This window comes from Halichoerus grypus, chromosome 10 (assembly GCF_964656455.1).
Source record: "Halichoerus grypus chromosome 10, mHalGry1.hap1.1, whole genome shotgun sequence".
Lineage (NCBI taxonomy): Eukaryota > Metazoa > Chordata > Mammalia > Carnivora > Phocidae > Halichoerus > Halichoerus grypus.
Genome location: NC_135721.1, coordinates 18,559,402 through 18,577,905, shown reverse-complemented (window position 1 = coordinate 18,577,905; position 18,504 = coordinate 18,559,402). Strand labels below are relative to the sequence as shown.

The following is an 18,504-nucleotide window of genomic DNA, read 5'->3' as shown; positions in this document are numbered from 1 at the left end:
ATCATGACCTGAGCTGAAGGCAGATGCTTAATGACTGAGCCACCCAGGCGCCCCAAGTTTTAAGAGTTTTAAAATATATTCTAAACATAATTCTTTTTGTCACGTGTATGTATTACAAGTGTGTCCTCCATTGTTTGGCTTGGCCATTTTTTCTCATAATGATGTGTTTTGAAGAGCAAATGTTTAAAAATTTCTTTAAATGAATTTTTAATTTTGGAACAATTTTAGCTTTGCAGAAAAGTTGCAAAAATAGTATAGAGTTCCCTTATACCTCTTACCCAATTTTTGTCATTGTTAACATGTTGTGGCATGTTTGTTAAAACTAAAAACTGATATTGGTACATAATTACTCACCAACCTCCAAGGTTTACTTGGATTTTAATAGTTTTTTATTTTATTTTATTTTTAAAGATTTTATTTATTTGACAGAGAGAGACACAGCGAGAGAGGGAACACAAGCAGGGGGAGTGGGAGAGGGAGAAGCAGGCTTCCCTCTGAGCAGGGAGCCAGATGTGGGGCTCGAACCCAGGACCCTGGGATCATGACCCGAGTCGAAGGCAGACGCTTAACGACTGAGCCACCCAGGCGCCCCTTAATAGTTTTTTCATTAATGTTCTTTTTCTGCTGAAGAATACAGTTCAGGGTACCACCATATTACATGTAGTTGTCATGTTTCCACAGTCTCCTCTGGTCTGTCGGTTTTTTGTCTTGTTTTTCATGATCTTGATAATCTTGAAGAACCCTGTCCGTGTAGCTTTTTTTTAAGATTTTATTTATTTATTTGTCAGAGAGAGAGCACAAGCAGGGGCAGTGGCAGGCAGAGGGAGAAACAGGCTCCCTGCTGAGCAAGGAGCCCGTTGTGGGACTTGATCCCCGGACCCTGGGATCCTGACCTGAGCTGAAGGCAGACGCTCAACTGACGGAGCCAGCCAGGCGTCCCACCTGTCCCTGTATCTTGTGGAATGTCCTCCAATCCATCTAATTGTGTTTTTCTCTAGATGAGACTGGGGTTAGGGATTTTTGGAAAGATCACCTAGGGGGAAAAGGGTCCTTCTTGTTGTATCATATCAAGCGGAAAATTATATCCACATGAGATCACTGATAATGTTAACCTTTATCACTTGGTTAGAGTCGTGTTTGCCATGTTTCTCCACTGTAAAGGTACTGTTTTTCCATTTCCATAGTCTATTTTTTTTTTTTTTTAAAGATTTTATTTATTTATTTGGGAGAGAGAGAATGAGAGAGAACACATGAGAGGGGGGAGGGTCAGAGGGAGAAGCAGGCTCCTTGCCGAGCAGGGAGCCCGATGCGGGACTCGATCCAGGGACTCCAGGATCATGACCTGAGCCGAAGGCAGTCGCTTAACCGACTGAGCCACCCAGGCGCCCTCCATAGTCTATTTTTTATATAAAGAGATCACTAAGTCTCGCATGCCTTCAAGGAAAGGTAGTGGTTTGGGAATTAAGCTCCATCTCCTAGAGAGGGGAGTATCTACCTATATTACTTAAAATTCTTTTTAAGACATTGGCATTCTCCCATTAAAAATATTTACTCAGTCATTTATATCAGTATGGATGCATGCATATTTATACTTTGGGTTATAATGAAATATTGTGTTATTTTGTTGCTCAAATTGTACCTGGTTTAGCCATTGGAAATTCAGGTTTTTCTCCTGTGTCCCTTTTACAAACAAAAATCCTTTTGTTCTCTGAGTACTTCTTTATTTTCTGTCAGTACAACATGCGCCAGGCTCATCGTATACATTCTGTCCCCCGGCTCTAGGATAAGCCATCTCACTAAGGATCCCTGTTTTCTTTTACTGGAGAATAATATTTAGAAGCCAGTATCTAAACACTGTGTATTTTTGTAGCTACAAGGCCCTCTTGTAGATAGCTAGGTAATCTTTGTATGTACACTAACCTATGCATATAGACACATTTATAATTGTTTCTTTATCCATCTTTATCTGTATTAAGCTAAACATGAGTTCTTACTGAAGTCGGCCACTCTAATCCACGATCACAGAGTTTATTCTAACCTTTCTTGTTTATCTTGTAACTTTCAGACATTGAGAGACCTGACTCCTACTATCTACTATCCATCTCTTATTGGTTGTTTCAGATTTTTATGAAGATCAGAATATCCATTTTTCTTTTATAGTTTGTGTTTTTTAAACCTTCTTTCACCATAAAGTTGCAAAGATTTTTATCCCGTGTATTTTATGAGAAGTTTTATAGTTTTAGCTTTTTGTGTATTATGGGAGGTAAATGTTGTGGTTCTGAATATACAATATCTTCAACATCACTTGTTGATGAAAAAGCTGACTCATTGAATTGACTTGGTACTTCTGTCAAAAACCTAATTTCCTATATATAGTCCAGGTCTAGTTCTGGATTTTGTGCTACTGATCAAGCATTACCACACTGTCTTGATTACTGTAGCTTTATAGTACATCTTGAAAGCAGGTACTGTAAGTCCTCTAACTTTAGTCTTTTTAAAGATTACTTTGGATATTTTATTTATTTTTAAAGATTTTATTTATTTATTTGACAGAGAGAGCACACAAGCAGGGGGAAGGGCAGGGTAGAGGGAGAAGCAGGCTTCCCGCTGAGCAGGGAGTGGGACACGGACACGGGGGCTCCATCCCAGGACCTTGGGATCATGACTTGAGCTGAAGGCAGACGCTTAACCAACAGCACCAGGCGCCCCTACTTTGGATATTTTAGGTCCTTTGCATTTTCATTTAAATGTTATAATCAGCTAGTTAGTTAATTTCTTTCTCTCTTTTTAAAAAAAATAATTTTAAAGGTTTTATCTATTTACTTGACACAGAGAGAGCACAAGCAGGGGGAGCAATAGGCAGAGGGAGAGGGAGAAGCAGGCTCCCCGCTGAGCAGGAAGCCCGATGCGGGGCTCGATCCCAGGACCCTGGGATCATGACCTGAGCTGAAAGCAGACGCTTAACAAGTGAGCCACCCAGGTGCCCCCAAAATTTATTATTTTTTTTAGAGAGAGGGCATGCACATGTGTATGCACGTGAGTGGAGGGGAGGGGCAGAGGGAGAGAGAATCTTAAGCAGGTTCCACGCTCAGCATGAGCCCCATGCAGTACTCAGTCTTACAACCCTGAGATCATGAGCTGAGCCAAAATCAAGAGTCCGATGCTCAACCTACTGAGGTGCCCAGGTTCCCCTCTAGTAATCTCTGCATGCAGTGTGGGGTTCGAACTCCCAACCAGAGGTCAAGAGTCCAGCACTCCTCTGACTTAGCCCGCCAGGCACCCCTGTTAATTCCTACAGTAAAAGCCTGCTGGGATTTTGTTTGGATTATATTGAAACTGTAGGTCAATATGGGGAGAATCAATACTGTAATAATATTTAGTCTGCCAATCCATGAGCATGTTATATCGTTTCATTTATTTAAGTCTTTGGAAATTTCTCTGAGCAATGATTTGTAGTTTACAGTATAGAGGTTTTTCATGTCTTTTAAATTTATATTTAAGTATTTTATGTTTTATGCTTCAGTGGAATTGCTTTTAAAAACTACTTTCGCGGGTGCCTGGGTGGCTCAGTTGGTTAAGCGACTGCCTTCAGCTCAGGTTATGATCCTGGAGTCCCGGGATCGAGTCCCATATCGGGCTCCCTGCTGAGCAGGGGGTCTGCTTCTCCCTCTGACTCTCTTCCCTCTCATGCTCTCCGTCTGTCATTCTCTCTCTCAAATAAATAAGTAAAATCCTTAAAAAAAAAAAAAAAGAAAAAGACTAAAAAAAAAAGAAAAAAACTACTTTCGGGATGCCTGGGTGGCTTAAGTGGTTAAGTGTCTGCCTTTAGCTCAGGTTATCCCAGGGTCCTGGGATCGAGTCCTGCATCGGGCTCCTTGCTCAGCAGGGAGTCTGCTTCTCCCTCTGCCTGCCACTCCCCCTGCTTCTGCTCTCTCTCTCTGGCAAATAAATAAATAAAATCTGTAAAAAAAAAAACATTAAAAAAAAATTCCTTTCTAGGGGTGCCTGGCTGGCCCAGTCAGAAGAGCATGTGACTCTTGATTTTGGGGTTGTGAGTTCAAGCCTTACCTTGGGTGTAGAGATTAGTTAAATGAATAAATAAAAACTTAAAAAAATATCCTGTAGAAAAACTACTTTCTAATTGTTTGCTACTAAGATTTAAAAATAGAATTGTTTTGTCTATTAACTTTGTATCCTGTGACCTTGGCAAATTTTATTAGTTCTAGTAGTTGTTTCGTAGATTACTGAGTATTTTCTATATAAACCATATCATCTGCAAGTAGAGACGGTTTCAAATCTCTGAGTTTTATTTCTTTCCTATTGTAATGGCTAGGATTCTCTGTACAGTGGTGAATAGAAGTTGTGAGAGTGGGTATCTTTGTATCATACCTGATTTTTGGGGAAACGTTCACTATTTCTCCAGTAAGTAGAGTATTAGCTGAAGGTTGTTTCGTTTTGTTTTTAAGGTTTTATTTATTTGAGATCGTGAGAGAGAGCACAAGAGGGGAGGTGGTGGGGGGAGGAGCAGAGGGAGAGGGAGGAGCAGGCTCCCCAGGTCCTGGGATTGAGCCCCGCGTCAGGCTCTCTGCTCAGCCCAGGAGCCTGCTTCTCCCTTTCCCTCTGCCTCCTGCTCTCGCTGCTTATGCTTGCTCTCTCTCTCTCTTAAATAAATAAATAAAATTAAAAAAAAAAATAATAAAAATCTTAAAAATAAAATAAAATAAAAAATAAAAAAAGTAGAATGGAGAGAAGTGGATGTTTGTGTCCTAACCTTAAAAGTAAAGAGTGAACTATATGGAATTTAAGAAACAAATGAACGAAGAAAAAAAAGAGATAAATCAAAAAACAGACTCTTAACTATAGAGAACAAACTGATTGTTACCAGAGGGGAGGGGGTGGGGGGAATTGGTGAAATAGGTAAAGGGGATTAATAGTACACTTAGCTTGATGAGCATTGAGTAATATATAGAATTGTTTTAAAATTTTTTTTAAAGATTTTATTTATTTGTGAGAGCAAGAGAGCACCAGCAGGGGGAGCGGCAGGCAGAGGGAGAAGCAGGCTTCCTGCGGAGCAGGGAGCCCGACGCAGGACTCCATCTGAGGACCCTGGGATCATGACCTGAGCTGAAGGCAGACACTTAATGACTGAGCCACCCAGGCGCCCCTCTTATATTTTATTTTATTTATTTATTTATTTTTTAAAGATTTTATTTATTTATTTGACAGAGAGAGACACAGCGAGAGAGGGAACACAAGCAGGGGGAGTGGGAGAGGGAGAAGCAGGCTTCCCGCAGAGCAGGGAGCCCGATGCGGGGCTTGATCCCAGGACCCCGGGATCATGACCTGAGCCGAAGGTAGACGCTTAACAACTGAGCCACCCAGGCGCCCCTCCTCTTATATTTTAATTTTTTAAGATTATATTTGTGAGTAATCCCTACACCCAACGTGGGACTCAAACTCACAGCCCTCAGATCAAGAGTTGCACACTCTACTGACTGAGCTAGCCGGGTGCCTCTCTGTCATTTTCTATTATTTGGACTGATAGCATTTATATTTTTTCTGTGACACTAAGTATTACTTGATTAATTTGTTAGGTTAATCCTAAAAGTCAAAAACCAATTGAGAGCTTTTACATTTCTATGAGTAATGACAGTGTTTTTCACTGTAGAGCTAAGTTGGGTGTTAGGATTAAATTTCCTTTTTTTTTTTTTAAAGATTTTATTTATTTGAGAGCGAGAGAGCAGGGGGAGGAGCAGAGGGGGAAGAAGAGGGAGGGGTAAGGATCCCAACCAGACTTTGCACCAAGTGCAGAGCCAGATGGGGGTGGGGGACTCAGTCCCACGACCCCGAGATCGTGACCCCAGCTGAAACCAACCGAAAGTCGGCTGCTCAACTGACTGAATCACCCAGGCGCCCCATGTTGGTTTTTTTATTTTTTTATTTTTAAAATTTTATTTAAGGGGGCACCTGGGTGGCTCAGTCGTTAAGCGTCTGGCTTCAGCTCAGGTCATGATCCCAGGGTCCTGGGATCAAGCACCACATCGGGCTCCCTGCTCCGCGGGAAGCCTGCTTCTCCCTCTCCCACTCCCCCTGCTTGTGTTCCCTCTCTCGCTGTCTCTCTCTCTCTCTCTCTGTCAAATAAATAAATAAAATCTTTATAAAAAAATTTTTATTTAAGTAATCTCTGTACCCGACATGGGGTCAAACTCATGACCCTGAGATCAAGACTTGCATGCTCTTCAGACTGAGCCAGCCAGGTGCCCCAACAATGTGATTTTAAAAACCATTTGCTGCTATAATGATTTTAAGGATTTTACTCTCTTTAAATAGGAGAAAGAAGCATGCCATTCATAGTAGTGACACAACTTCTTCTGATGAAGAACGCTTTGAAAGAAGGAAATCAAAAAGTATGGCAAGAGCAAGAAATAGGTTAGTAAATTTTTTATTGTTATATCCATTGTAGAAAAAGGAAGAACAAGTTATTTTTTGAATGACATTCTTATCTGCACTAGCATTTTGCTAACAGCGATATTCAATACATATTTTAGACTAGAGTAATGCACTGACTTGGTTTTTACTTAGTAATTCTTAGAATAGAAATCTAACCTTGGGAAACTTCTCATGAATTATTTACTGTGTAACTACTCAATGAATGCAGGAACGTAAAGGAGGAAGAGCCAAGGGGAAGAGGCCAACAACTATGGTAGTATTTCCTTGGTACCTCTCCTCTAATCCAAATCCATTTAGTGAGGCTGATTTTAGATGCTTACAGTGATTACAGCCCTCAGAGTAAGATCTGGTTTCTCTCTCTCTTTTTTTTAAGATTTTATGTATTTAATTATGTGAGGGAGAGCGTGAGAGAGGAAGAGCCTGAGTTGGGGGAGAGGGGCAGAAAGAGAGGAAGAAGCAGACTCCTTCCTGAGCAGGGAGCCTAACACGGGGCTCGATCCTAGGACCCTGAGATCATGACCTGAGCTGAAGGCAGACGCTTAACTGACTGAGCCACCCAGGTGCCCCTGATACGGTTTCTAATAGAATCATCTCAGGAGCCCTTGGATTTTATTGGAAAATTTGTTTTGTTTTGGTTCAGTGAGTGCCATCTAGTGGTCTTTGCCTACCTAGGGTAAATGACTAATACATGGCTCACTAAAACCTCAGGAGTTTTCACTGGGTGAGAGAACCAGTATTTTGTCTAGTAAGTGATTAGAATGTCAAATTATAATTTATTCTTTTTTTTTTTTTTAATTTTATTTATTTATTTGACAGAGAGAGACACTGCAAGAGAAGGAACACAAGCAGGGGTAGTGGGAGAGGGAGAAGCAGGCTTCCCGCTGAGCAGGGAGCCCGATGCGGGGCTTGATCCCAGGACCCTGGGACCATGACCTGAGCTGAAGGCAGATGCTTAACAACTGAGTCACCCAGGCATCCCAAATTATAATTTATTCTTTAAAATTTGAGTTAATTTTCTAGCTTATATTTATACTAGTAGAGATAAATTATATTTAGAAAATTTACATTTAGCAAAGTATTTCTATAATTTGGCATTATGTATCTATTGTAGAAATACCAAATTTTCAGTTAGTGGGTCTTGGAAACAAGTTTGGATTGGTATAGATTTTATGCTGAAAAGAATTCCTCATGTGGATGGAAAGAAAATGTTAGAGAAAAAAAATCTAAGTTTATTTTTTAAAATTTTTTAGGGGCGCCTGGGTGACTCAGTCGTTAAGCGTCTGCCTTCAGCTCAGGTCATGATCCCAGGGTCCTGGGATCGAGCCCCGCATCGGTCTCCCTGCTCAGCGGGAAGCCTGCTTCTTCCTCTCCCACTACCCCTACTTGTGTCTCTCTCGCTGTTTCTCTCTCTGTCAAATAAATAAAATCTTTAAAAAAAAAAAAGTTTTTAAAAAAGATTTTGGGGGGGGCACCTGGGTGGCTCAGTCGTTAAGCGTCTGCCTTCGGCTCAGGTCATGGTCCCAGGGTCCTGGGATCGAGCCCCGCATCGGGCTCCCTGCTCCGCGGGAGGCCTGCTTCTCCCTCTCCCACTCCCCCTGCTTGTGTTCCCTCTCTCGCTGTGTCTCTCTCTGTCAAATAAATAAATAAAATCTTAAAAAAAAAGATTTTATTATTTGTCAGAAAGTGAAAGAGCACAAGCAGCGTACGTGGGAGAGGGAGAAGCAGGCGGATGCGGGGCTCAATCCCAGGACCCTGGGATCATGACCTGAGCCGAAGACATACGCTTAACCTACTGAGCCACTCAGGTGCCCCAAAATCTAAGTTTGAATAAAAGAATGTAATGCTTATTTAATCTGAACTATTCTGATACTTGCTTTGGAAGTATTTTTAAGGTTAAGTTGGGATTCAGAAATGTGAGTGAAAAGTACATTCATTATAGAAAGTATACTTTTTTTGAGGCTGTTTATGTCATTTTTTTTGGTGTTTATCCAAGATTGAAAGAGGAAGTAGATTATATTTTCTTAGGGGTAATAAAATTAAATAATACAATGTAAGATTTTAAGTGGCTAAAGATCTATTTTAAGGTAATTACACAAAAGATAAAGGTTAGTTAGATCAAAAGTGATCTAGGATTGGTTTCCTTTGAATTAAAGGGAAATAAATTTTTTTTAATCATGTAGACATACCCACATAATACCTGAGGACAAATGTAAATATTATAATAAAGTTTGAGTTCATTTAATGCTGTCAAATAATATGTTGTTTTCTAAGTTGGAATAGGTTGGGTTCTTTGGACAAATAAATAGATTAGTGATCTTGTTTGTTTTGTCTAGTGAATACATTTATTTTTGGCTTTGAAAGTTGAAAGGAACTTAGGTAAAGTACTTCAAAAATATGAAATCCTTGTTATTTTCTGGGTTTTGAGAAAAAGGAGAAAGATAAAATGTATCAGGGACTTACACTTATTTTGACATTGAAAATGTAAAACTTTTAATGTTCTCTACTTGCATTTTTACGAATTTCAGATGTTTACCTATGAACTTCAGAGCAGAAGATTTAGCTAGTGGTATTCTCCGAGAACGTGTCAAAGTGGGCGCAAGCTTGGCTGATGTTGATCCAATGAACATTGATAAATCAGTAAGTTTTGTAAATGTTTTTCTAGAAGTAGCTTTTTTTTTTTTAAATAAAGGTTAGTTCTTGTTTCTAAAGCAACACACAATAAAAATAAAAACCCAGATATCACCATTATTATTGTTTTGATGCATATGATTTGAAACCTAGCACTATGGTACCATGTGATGCTTACTCAAGTCCCCCCCCCACCCCCACCCCATTTCAGTGTTACTGGCATATATAATAAAAAATGGGTAGGAAATGAGGCTGACAAATATGGCAAGGACCCATAAACCGTGAAGTACTTAGTGGGGTATTGTTGAAGCTGCTTAGATTTCATGATCAGATTTACATTGTAGATGGAGTACTCTGTTTGTGATGTAATTAATGAATTTGAGGGAAGCAAGGCTGGCATTAGGGAAACTGGTTTAGACATAGTTGTAACATAGTAATCTAGAGTAATGGTCATGGTAGGGTAATGATGGAAGGAAGGAATAGGTGGATTTGACAGAATTCAGGAGAGAATTCAGGTTTGATGAATTGGGTGAATTTATTGCTTTTGGGGAATGAGAGAAACAAATTGAATGTATGACCTAAGTTTGTGACTTAAGTGACTGGGTGGCATGATCCACTCTCTGAGGTTGGGAACATTACAAGAAGAATATATTTTGAAGGGTCAAGGTGAGTTAGTTAGTTGTAGACGTGTTTGGGTGTCAGTAGCACATCACAAATGGAAGTACCTATAGGAGATTAGTTATTTAGGTTTGGCATTAAGGAGAAATATCTAGAAATTCAGATACGGGTTCCCAATATAAAGATAGTTGAGATCACTATGGGAAATGGGTTATAGTACCCAGGGAAAGTACGTAGTATGAAAAGTGAGACAAGATTTAGAGGATATAGTAGAGTCTTACTGTTAGTATAATCTTTTTGGGGGAAATATTTTGGAATAAGGTTACTGCATAGCCAAGATTGTATTTGATTTTTTTTCTTTGTTCTCATAAGCCTTTCTGTACAACATAATTTAATTGATTCTCATATAAGAAACAGGAAATATAGTTGTGTAATATTTCAAAATGAAATGTTAGCTATCTCCAATCTGAAGTCATAGGGGGAAAATATTTTAATTGAAGACCTTATTTAGAATATTGAATTCACAATCTCATATCTATGAATACACATTCTCAGAGGACCTTACTTTTTTTTTTTTTTTTAAATTTATGTATTTATTTATTTTAGATTTTATTTTATTTATTTATTTTAATTTATTTTATTTTATTTATTTTAGAGAGCACGAGTGAGCATGACCTGGGGGGAGGGGGAGGGGAAGAGGGAGAGAGAATCTCAAGCAGACTCTGTGCTGAGTGTGGAACCCGACAGGGGTGAGTTGGGGCTCAATCACATAACCCTGAGATTATGGCCTGCGCCGAAATCGAGAGTCGGCAGCTTAACCAACTGAGCCACCCAGGTGCCCTTCAGAGGGCCTTACCTAATGATCTTTGCTTATTTGGTTTACCAGGACCTTACTCTCTTGAATCTAGTTAATTTTAGATGTCTCTTTCCTCCAATAAGAGTAGTATTTCTTTAAAATTTGATATCGTATATAAGAAAATACAGTTTCTCTTAGAACATTTGTTACTTAAACTCTGCATTTATTTTTATACATTAGTTAAATTTTTTTATATAGTAACATTTCATTGTGAAACATTTTCAAGGACTGTAATACAATAAAGATATAGGGGAAGAAATCTGCCCTAATCCAGCAGTCAGAGGCAATCACTGTTAACATTTTGGCAATATTTCCGTCAAGTGCTTTTTTCTCTACAATTTTTACTTTACAAAGTCTTTTAGGTATGGGGTGCCCAGGTGGCTCAGTCAGGTAAGTGTCCGACTCAAGATTTCCGATCAGGTCATGATCTCATGAGTCGTGAGATCGAGCCCCACGTCAGGCTCTGTGCTCAGCAAGAAGTCTGCTTGCGATTCTCTCCCTCTGCCCCTCCCCCCACTTAACTTTCTCTCTTCTCTCTCTCAAATAAATAAATAAATCTTTACAAAAAATAAAGAAGAAACTTGGTTATGTAAAGTTCAGCTTTGGAGGGTCACAAACCATTGTAGTAGCTAAGGTGTTTTTCACCCTACGTCTAAATCAGTTTTTGCTCCCTTGGGGACAGTATTGCGCTTGCTAAGAATGTATGTGATAGATGGTATTTTGAAAGGCATTTAAAATATTAGAGTGTAAATACAACTTATCGTCTTCTATAGATACCCATTAAAGTGTTAGATTGGTCATTAATTTTGTCCTTAGTTACTAGGAGATTAAAGAATGGTAGCTTTATTTAGCTGAACTGAAATGTAAACTTGAATTTTATTGCTAAGTTTATTTTTCTACATTTCAAAAGTGAAGTTTTTTGAACTTTATGTTCAGCAGTTCCTGCTTTGCCTATATTTCTGAATCATAAGACTATCTCATAAATTTGGGTGCCTGGGTGGCTCAGTTGGTTAAGCGACTGCCTTCAGCTCAGGTCATGATCCCAGGGTCCTGGGATCGAGTCCCGCATCGGGCTCCCTGCTCTGCAGGGAGCCTACTTCTCCCTCTCCCACTCCCCCTGCTTGTGTTCCCTCTCTCGCTGTTTCTCTCTCTGTCAAATAAATAAATAAAATCTTTAAAAAAAAAAAAAAAAGACTATCTCATAAATTTTAAAAATTCTATAAGCAGTTAAAATTATTTTAGATTAAACTTTTCCTCTTCTTCCCAAGGTGCGGTTTGATAGCATAGGTGGATTGAGCCATCATATTCATGCACTAAAGGAAATGGTAGTGTTCCCACTTCTTTATCCAGAAATTTTTGAAAAATTTAAGATCCAGCCTCCAAGGTAAGTGATGTTTTAGATGTTTATTATTGTTACTACTGTTAATTTATCAAATTTCAGTTAATAAATGATTATAAATATAAGTATTTTGTATGTATTTATTTGATGTGTTCTAGCAATGAGAATTAGGAATGAAATTTTATTGTTTAGTGTTGAAAGGCTTTGGTACTAAGTGTGTTCTTGAAGTTCACATTTCAGCATTTAAGAGTCAGGCACAAGGTATAAATCTTTATGCAGGCCTTGAATATACAAGTGGATTGCCCAGTGGATTTTCCTTAATTTGGCCTCCTAATAACATTGAGTTGGATTCCTTATGTTGTTTAGTCTTTGGAAACACAATTTCAATTAAGTGTTTCTTTGACTCGATGATGGGGTAGTTTTGAAATGGTAAGCTTGATATTTATTTTTATGATCAGATTAATTGCATTTGATCATGAGATAGCTAGGCTGAGAAAAGGCTAGAAGTCATGGTAAAGGAAATTGGGCAGAATAAAATATTCTGAAGATGTACATACAGACTGTTAGGTTTAAACTGCTAAATATTCCTTTTCATTTTCCATCTGTTTCAAGATTATTAAAATCTTATTAAATCTTATTAAAAAGTCATCCTCTGTTCTATTAATCAGTAGATTAAAAATGTGGCTTATTCTACAGTGGCTTTTTAAAATCATAAAAGCAATTTATTTGTTTTTTATAGATATAAGTTGGATTTTAAAAATAATTATTACTTTTTTCAAAGTCATTAAAGTAGTATAGTTATGGGAGAAACTGAAACAAAATGGAGAGAGGTAAGCAGAAAGTGTTATAAGTAGAGGGTAATCTTACTCCTTAGGGAGGAACAATTTTGTCTATTTTTTATAGGCTTATTTTACACATATATGCGTATGTTAAGTTTATATTTTGTTTATAGTACATATAAACATTTAATATAGATGAAATTATTCAGTAATACCTTTATATAACTGTGTTTTACTCTATAATATATTCTAGACACCTTACCATATCAATAACGTGTGTATTATTCTTTTTGATATTTTACTAGTATTTTGTTTTATAGGTGTAACACTATATTTATCTGTGCCTTATTATTTTTTTAAGATTTTTTTTTTTTTTTAAAGATTTTATTTATTTGAGAGAGAGAGAGAATGAGAGCGAGCACATGAGAGGGGTTAGGGTCAGGGGGAGAAGCAGACTCCCTGCCGAGCAGGGAGCCCGATGCGGGACTTGATCCAGGGACTCCAGGATCATGACCTGAGCCGAAGGCAGTCGCTTAACCAACTGAGCCACCCAGGCGCCCTTTTTTTAAGACTTTTTTTTAAGACTTTATTTTTAAGTGATCTCTACACCCAACATGGGGTTCGAACTCACAACCCCGAGATCAAGAGTTGCATGCTCCACTGACTGAGCCAGCTAGGTGCCCCTATCTGTGCCTTACTAAGAGATAGCACTTAATTTTTTTCAGTTTTTCGCAGTTAGAATTAATGCTTTTTTGAACATTGATTTAAAATCTATATTGTATTCTTTTGAGTCTTTTTGTATGATACATTCTAAGATAAGAAATTTCTGGATCACAGGGAAAACACATTTAAAATTTTGATATATCTTGCCAAATTACTCTTTTCTCTGATTTGCCTATCAAAGTTTTGTTGTTGAGAGCATCCTTGAATGCTCTCAGCAAAGTGAAACTTTTGTCTCTATACTACAAAAAGCTTTCCCAGTGTCTAATAATTATCATATACATTAGGACAAAATTATATGGGTGATGCATCCTTGTATGTTGGTTATTAATGGTGGTGATAGCATTGCCTTACTTCTGTTGATTCTTTTTTCCTTTAGGGGCTGTTTGTTCTATGGCCCTCCTGGTACAGGTAAAACCTTGGTCGCCAGAGCACTAGCTAACGAGTGCAGTCAAGGAGACAAAAAGGTGGCTTTTTTTATGCGAAAAGGAGCAGACTGTCTGAGCAAGTGGGTTGGTGAATCTGAACGGCAACTTAGGCTTCTTTTTGATCAGGTAAGTGAAATCAGCTTATGTGAGTATCTTCTTTAAAATAGAATATTTAATACATTTAGTCTGTAAATATAAACTGTTCACAAGAAGGCATATTTCCAATCAGTGTGTTTAATTTAGGATCGATAATCTGAATTTGTATGCTTTGGATATATTTAATAGCAGTTTAAATAGTACTAATTTAAGATGATTCACAAAACATTTATTAAAGTGGCTAGTAGGCATATAATACCATGTTAGGTGCTTTTGAGAACCTGGAGTATAACATATATCATTAGGTTATAATCTAATTAAGGAAATAGAACAAGCATAAAAAGCTAAATATTTGTGCAAGAAATCTCACAGAGCAGTCTATTATTTTCATGAGCTGTAAATATGGTACTGGAAGAATTCAGTAATGAATGCTGTTTATTTATTTATTTATTTTAAAAGATTATTTGAGAGAGTGTGTGTGCAGGGAGGGGGTGCAGAGGGCGAGAATCCCAAGCAGACTGTGCTCAGTGCAGAGCCTGATGTGGGGTTTGATCCCACAACCCTGAGATCATGACCTGAGCTGAAACCAAGAGTCAGACATTCAAATGACTGAGGCACCCAGGTGCCCCAGTAATGAGTGCTTTTAAAAGGCAGGGTTAGGTGACTGAATATCATGTAGGCAATCTTCATTTTTTTTATTACTATAGCTTTAACAATATTATTTCATTAGTCTTTTATTAACTTAGTCCTGTTATAAATTCACTTTTGATTATTTGAGCTGGTGAAGTCATTCATATTTGGTAGTACAACTTTTATTTCATAATATCTAAGGAAATTACATGAAATTAAACAGCTTTCAACAATCTTTGAGCAGTCATTACTTGAGTTCATGTTTATCAGAGTCCTTTGTAATTGGTAAAGCACTTCAAATATTATTTTTATTTATTTTTAAATTTATTACTTATTTTTTAAAAAGTTTTATTTATTTGAGAGAAAGGAAGCATGAGAGGGGGGAGGGTCACAGGGAGAAGCAGACTCCCTGCTGAGTGGGGAGCCTAATGTGGGACTTGATCCTGGGACTCTGGGGTCATGACTTGAGCCTAAGGCAGACACTTGACTGACTGAGCTACCCAGGTGCCCTCAAATATTATTTTTAGTTAGTATGAGAAACTGCATGTTCTGCATAATGGGAGTAGAAAGAGGAATAGGGTAAAATTTTTGCCTTCAAGGTGTTCAGTGTCTATTGGGAAGTGAAACGTAGGCAGTCAGTTTGCTTCAAGAGAATTTACTAATAATTGAAAAATACAAATATAGAATAGTATTGGTGGGTGAAAGAATTAGTTTGGGAATGCTGATGTATTGTCCGATGACTTAATTTTAAATTTTTGACAGAGTTATATAATATGCTTTTAGCCCCTTCATGCTGGGAGTAGGAATGTCTCTTGGTTTCATTCAAAACTATAGCATAAATTAATTCTCTTTTTAAACCTAAATTTAGTTTATTTCTGTTTCATAGTTTTCTTTGTGAGTAAGTAGGTAAGAGTAGTTGGAATGCTTTCTTTTCTGAAAAATTGCTGATAGTCATTATTGTCTTATTATTTAAAAAAAATTTTTAAGATTTATTTATTATTTTAGAGAGAGAGAGATTGAGAGCAGGCGTTGGGGGGAGAGGCAGAGGGAAAGAATCTTCAGCAGACTCCTTGCTGAGCATGGAGCCTGATAGAGGGCTTGATCCCACAACCCTGAGATCATGACCTGAGCCAAAATCAAGAGTCAGACGCTTAACTGACTGAGCCACCCAGACGCCCCAATTACTGTCTTTTTATTTATTTACTTCACTTTTTATTAAAATTTTAAAAATATTTATTTATTTGAGAGAGAGACTGAGACAGCGAGAGAGAGCACAAGCGGGGAGGAGAGAGAGAAGCAAGCTCCCCACTGAGCAGGGAGCCTGACATGGGGCTCAATCCCAGGACCCCGGGATCATGACCTGAGCCGAAGGCAGACACTTAACCCACTGAGCTACCCAGGCACCCCCATTATTGTCTTTTTTTTTTTTAATTTAAAAAAAAATTTTAAAAAAGATTTTATTTATTTATTTGAGATAGATAATGAGAGCACGAGCCTAGAGACAGAGGGAGAGGGAGAAGCAGGCTCCCCACTGAGCAGGGAACCTGACTCAGGGCTCGATCCCAGGACTCTGGGATCATGACCTGAGCCAAAGGCACACGCTTAACCAACTGAGCCACTTAGGCGCCCCACGTTATTGTCTTTTTAAATGAAAGAGTCCACATTCTTAAATTAAGGACATGATCTATGCAGTAAATGAAATGAAGGAAGTATAATATATTGGCTAAGAGTTTGGTCTTTGGGGGTGCCTGGGTGGCTCAGTTGGTTAAGCCTCTGCCTTTGGCTCGGGTCATGATCTCGGAGTCCTGGGATGGAGCCCTGTGTTGGGATCTGGGATCCCTGCTGTTTGGGGAGCCTGCTTCTCCCTCTCCTTCTCCTGTCCCCCCACCTCCCCCGCCGCAGTTCGTCTTCTCTTTCTGTCAAATAAATAAATAAATAAAATCTTAAAAAAAATAGAGTTTGGTCTTTGGTGTCAGAAAAATGTTTTAAACATGTGGCTTTACAATTAAGTATATAACGTGAAATAAATGAAAACATCTGATTCTTAGTTGCCTCTTCTATAAAACGGGAAATAATACCATTCTCACTGGACTACTGTGAGATTTCACAGAAAGGAAGTATGTAGTGTTTATCACAGTGGAGGGCACATAATATACTATAGTTTGGTATTACAGTTCTACAAGGCTGTAATTCTCAAAAACAGCTGTGTGTTTCATGTATGTAAGAGTGATGATCAAATCTTTATTCTTTCTTTTTTTAAGTTTGTTTGTTTGTTTATTTATTTAAGTAATCTCTACACCCAGTGTGGATGGAGCTTGAACTCATGACCCTGAGACCAAGAGTAACATGTTCTACTGATTGAGCCAGCCAGACTCCCCTGTTCTTTTTCTCTTAATACATAATTCTAGTCTTACAAAGTTTTTTTCCCCAAAACCTAAGTTTTGTGGTTGAAATGCCCTTCATTTTAAATTATTAGGGGCGCCTGGCTGGCTCAGTTGGTTAAGCATCCCAACTGTTGATTTTGGCCCAGATCATGATCTCAGGGTTGTGAGATTGAGCCCCACGTTGGGCTCTGCACTGGGTGTGGAGCCTGCTTAAAATTCTCTCTCTCCTTCCTCTGACCCTCCTCACCCTCCCCTGCCCCCAAATTTTAAATTATTAGAAAACACTGGATGAGAGGAAACATGAGAGACTATGGACTCTGAGAAACAAACAGGGTTTTAGAGGGGAGGGGGGAGGGGGGATGGGTTAGCCCGGTGATGGGTATTAAGGAGGGCATGTACTGCATAGAGCACTGGGTGTTATATGAAAACAATGGATCCTGGATCACCACATCAAAAACTAATGATGTATTGTATGGTGACTAACATAATATAAAAAAAAAAAAACCAACACTGGATGTTTAATGTATATCATGTCAGTAAAAGAGAAATGGGAAGTTCATACCTGGTTTTTAGTAAGTTGAGCTTCCTATGAACCAAGAATTTGCTATAAGTAATTCTGAAACAAATTATATATTTGACTAAATTATATAAAGACTTTTCATTTATAATCTAATATATGTATATATATATTTTTACCTTCAGTTAAGTTCCTGCTTGATTTAAGATTTAAGTGAAAAATGATACTGTGAAAGTAATGGAAGAAAACTCTGGAGAGGGGCGCCTGGGTGGCTCAGTCGTTAAGCGTCTGCCTTCGGCTCAGGTCATGATCCCAGCGTCCTGGGATCGAGCCCCACATCGGGCTCTCTGCTCCGCGGGAAGCCTGCTTCTCCCTCTCCCATTCCCCCTGCTTGTGTTCCCTCTCTCGCTGTGTCTCTCTCTGTCAAATAAATAAATAAATTCTTTAAAAAAAAAAAGAAAACTCTGGAGAGTTTTTGTTTCTAATCTCAGAGTAGGGAGAGTCTAGCTATGGAAGAAAAGATCCACTGTATAAGTTTCCTTTTTAGATTCTGCATTGCAACAAAATATCATAAGCAAAACCAAAAGATAAATATTTAAATGTTTCCCTTGTAGATAAATATTTGTATTTTCTTGGGCGCCTGGGTGGCTCAGTTGGTTAAGCGACTGCCTTCGGCTCAGGTCATGATCCTGGAGTCCCTGGATCGAGTCCCGCATCGGGCTCCCTGCTCGGCGGGGAGTCTGCTTCTCCCTCTGACCCTGCCCCCCTCTCATGTGCTCTCTCTCATTCTCTCTGTCTCAAATAAATAAATAAAATCTTAAAAAAAAAAAAAAAATATTTGTATTTTCTTTCACAGAGAGAGGTTTAATTTTTAAAATAAATAGCTCCTTGAAATCACTAAGCCAAAGACCAATGACCCAATAGAAAAATTGGCAAAGGATATGAACAGAACTTTGATTAAAAAAGCAGTATAAATGGCTCTTAAAGATATGAAAAGTGCTCATTTTTATTGATAATAGAAATAAAAATTTAAAATGAAATGAGATTTTTATCCTAAAA

General features: G+C 38.3%; 1 protein-coding gene across 3 annotated transcripts in view; it reads left to right on the top strand.

Moving 5' to 3' along the window:
• Positions 1–18,504, top strand: part of ATAD2B (ATPase family AAA domain containing 2B) — a 157,156-nt gene that overhangs the window by 36,792 nt on the left and 101,860 nt on the right. For all 3 annotated transcript variants that reach the window (XR_013441620.1, XM_078056034.1, XM_078056033.1), the window contains exons 9-12: positions 6,331–6,429; positions 8,976–9,087; positions 11,821–11,936; positions 13,770–13,944. Coding sequence is in view for 2 of the 3 variants with exons in the window: in XM_078056034.1 (XP_077912160.1) it covers positions 6,331–6,429; positions 8,976–9,087; positions 11,821–11,936; positions 13,770–13,944 (502 nt within the window). In the remaining variant the exon portion in view is untranslated. The remainder of the gene's footprint in view (positions 1–6,330; positions 6,430–8,975; positions 9,088–11,820; positions 11,937–13,769; positions 13,945–18,504) is intronic.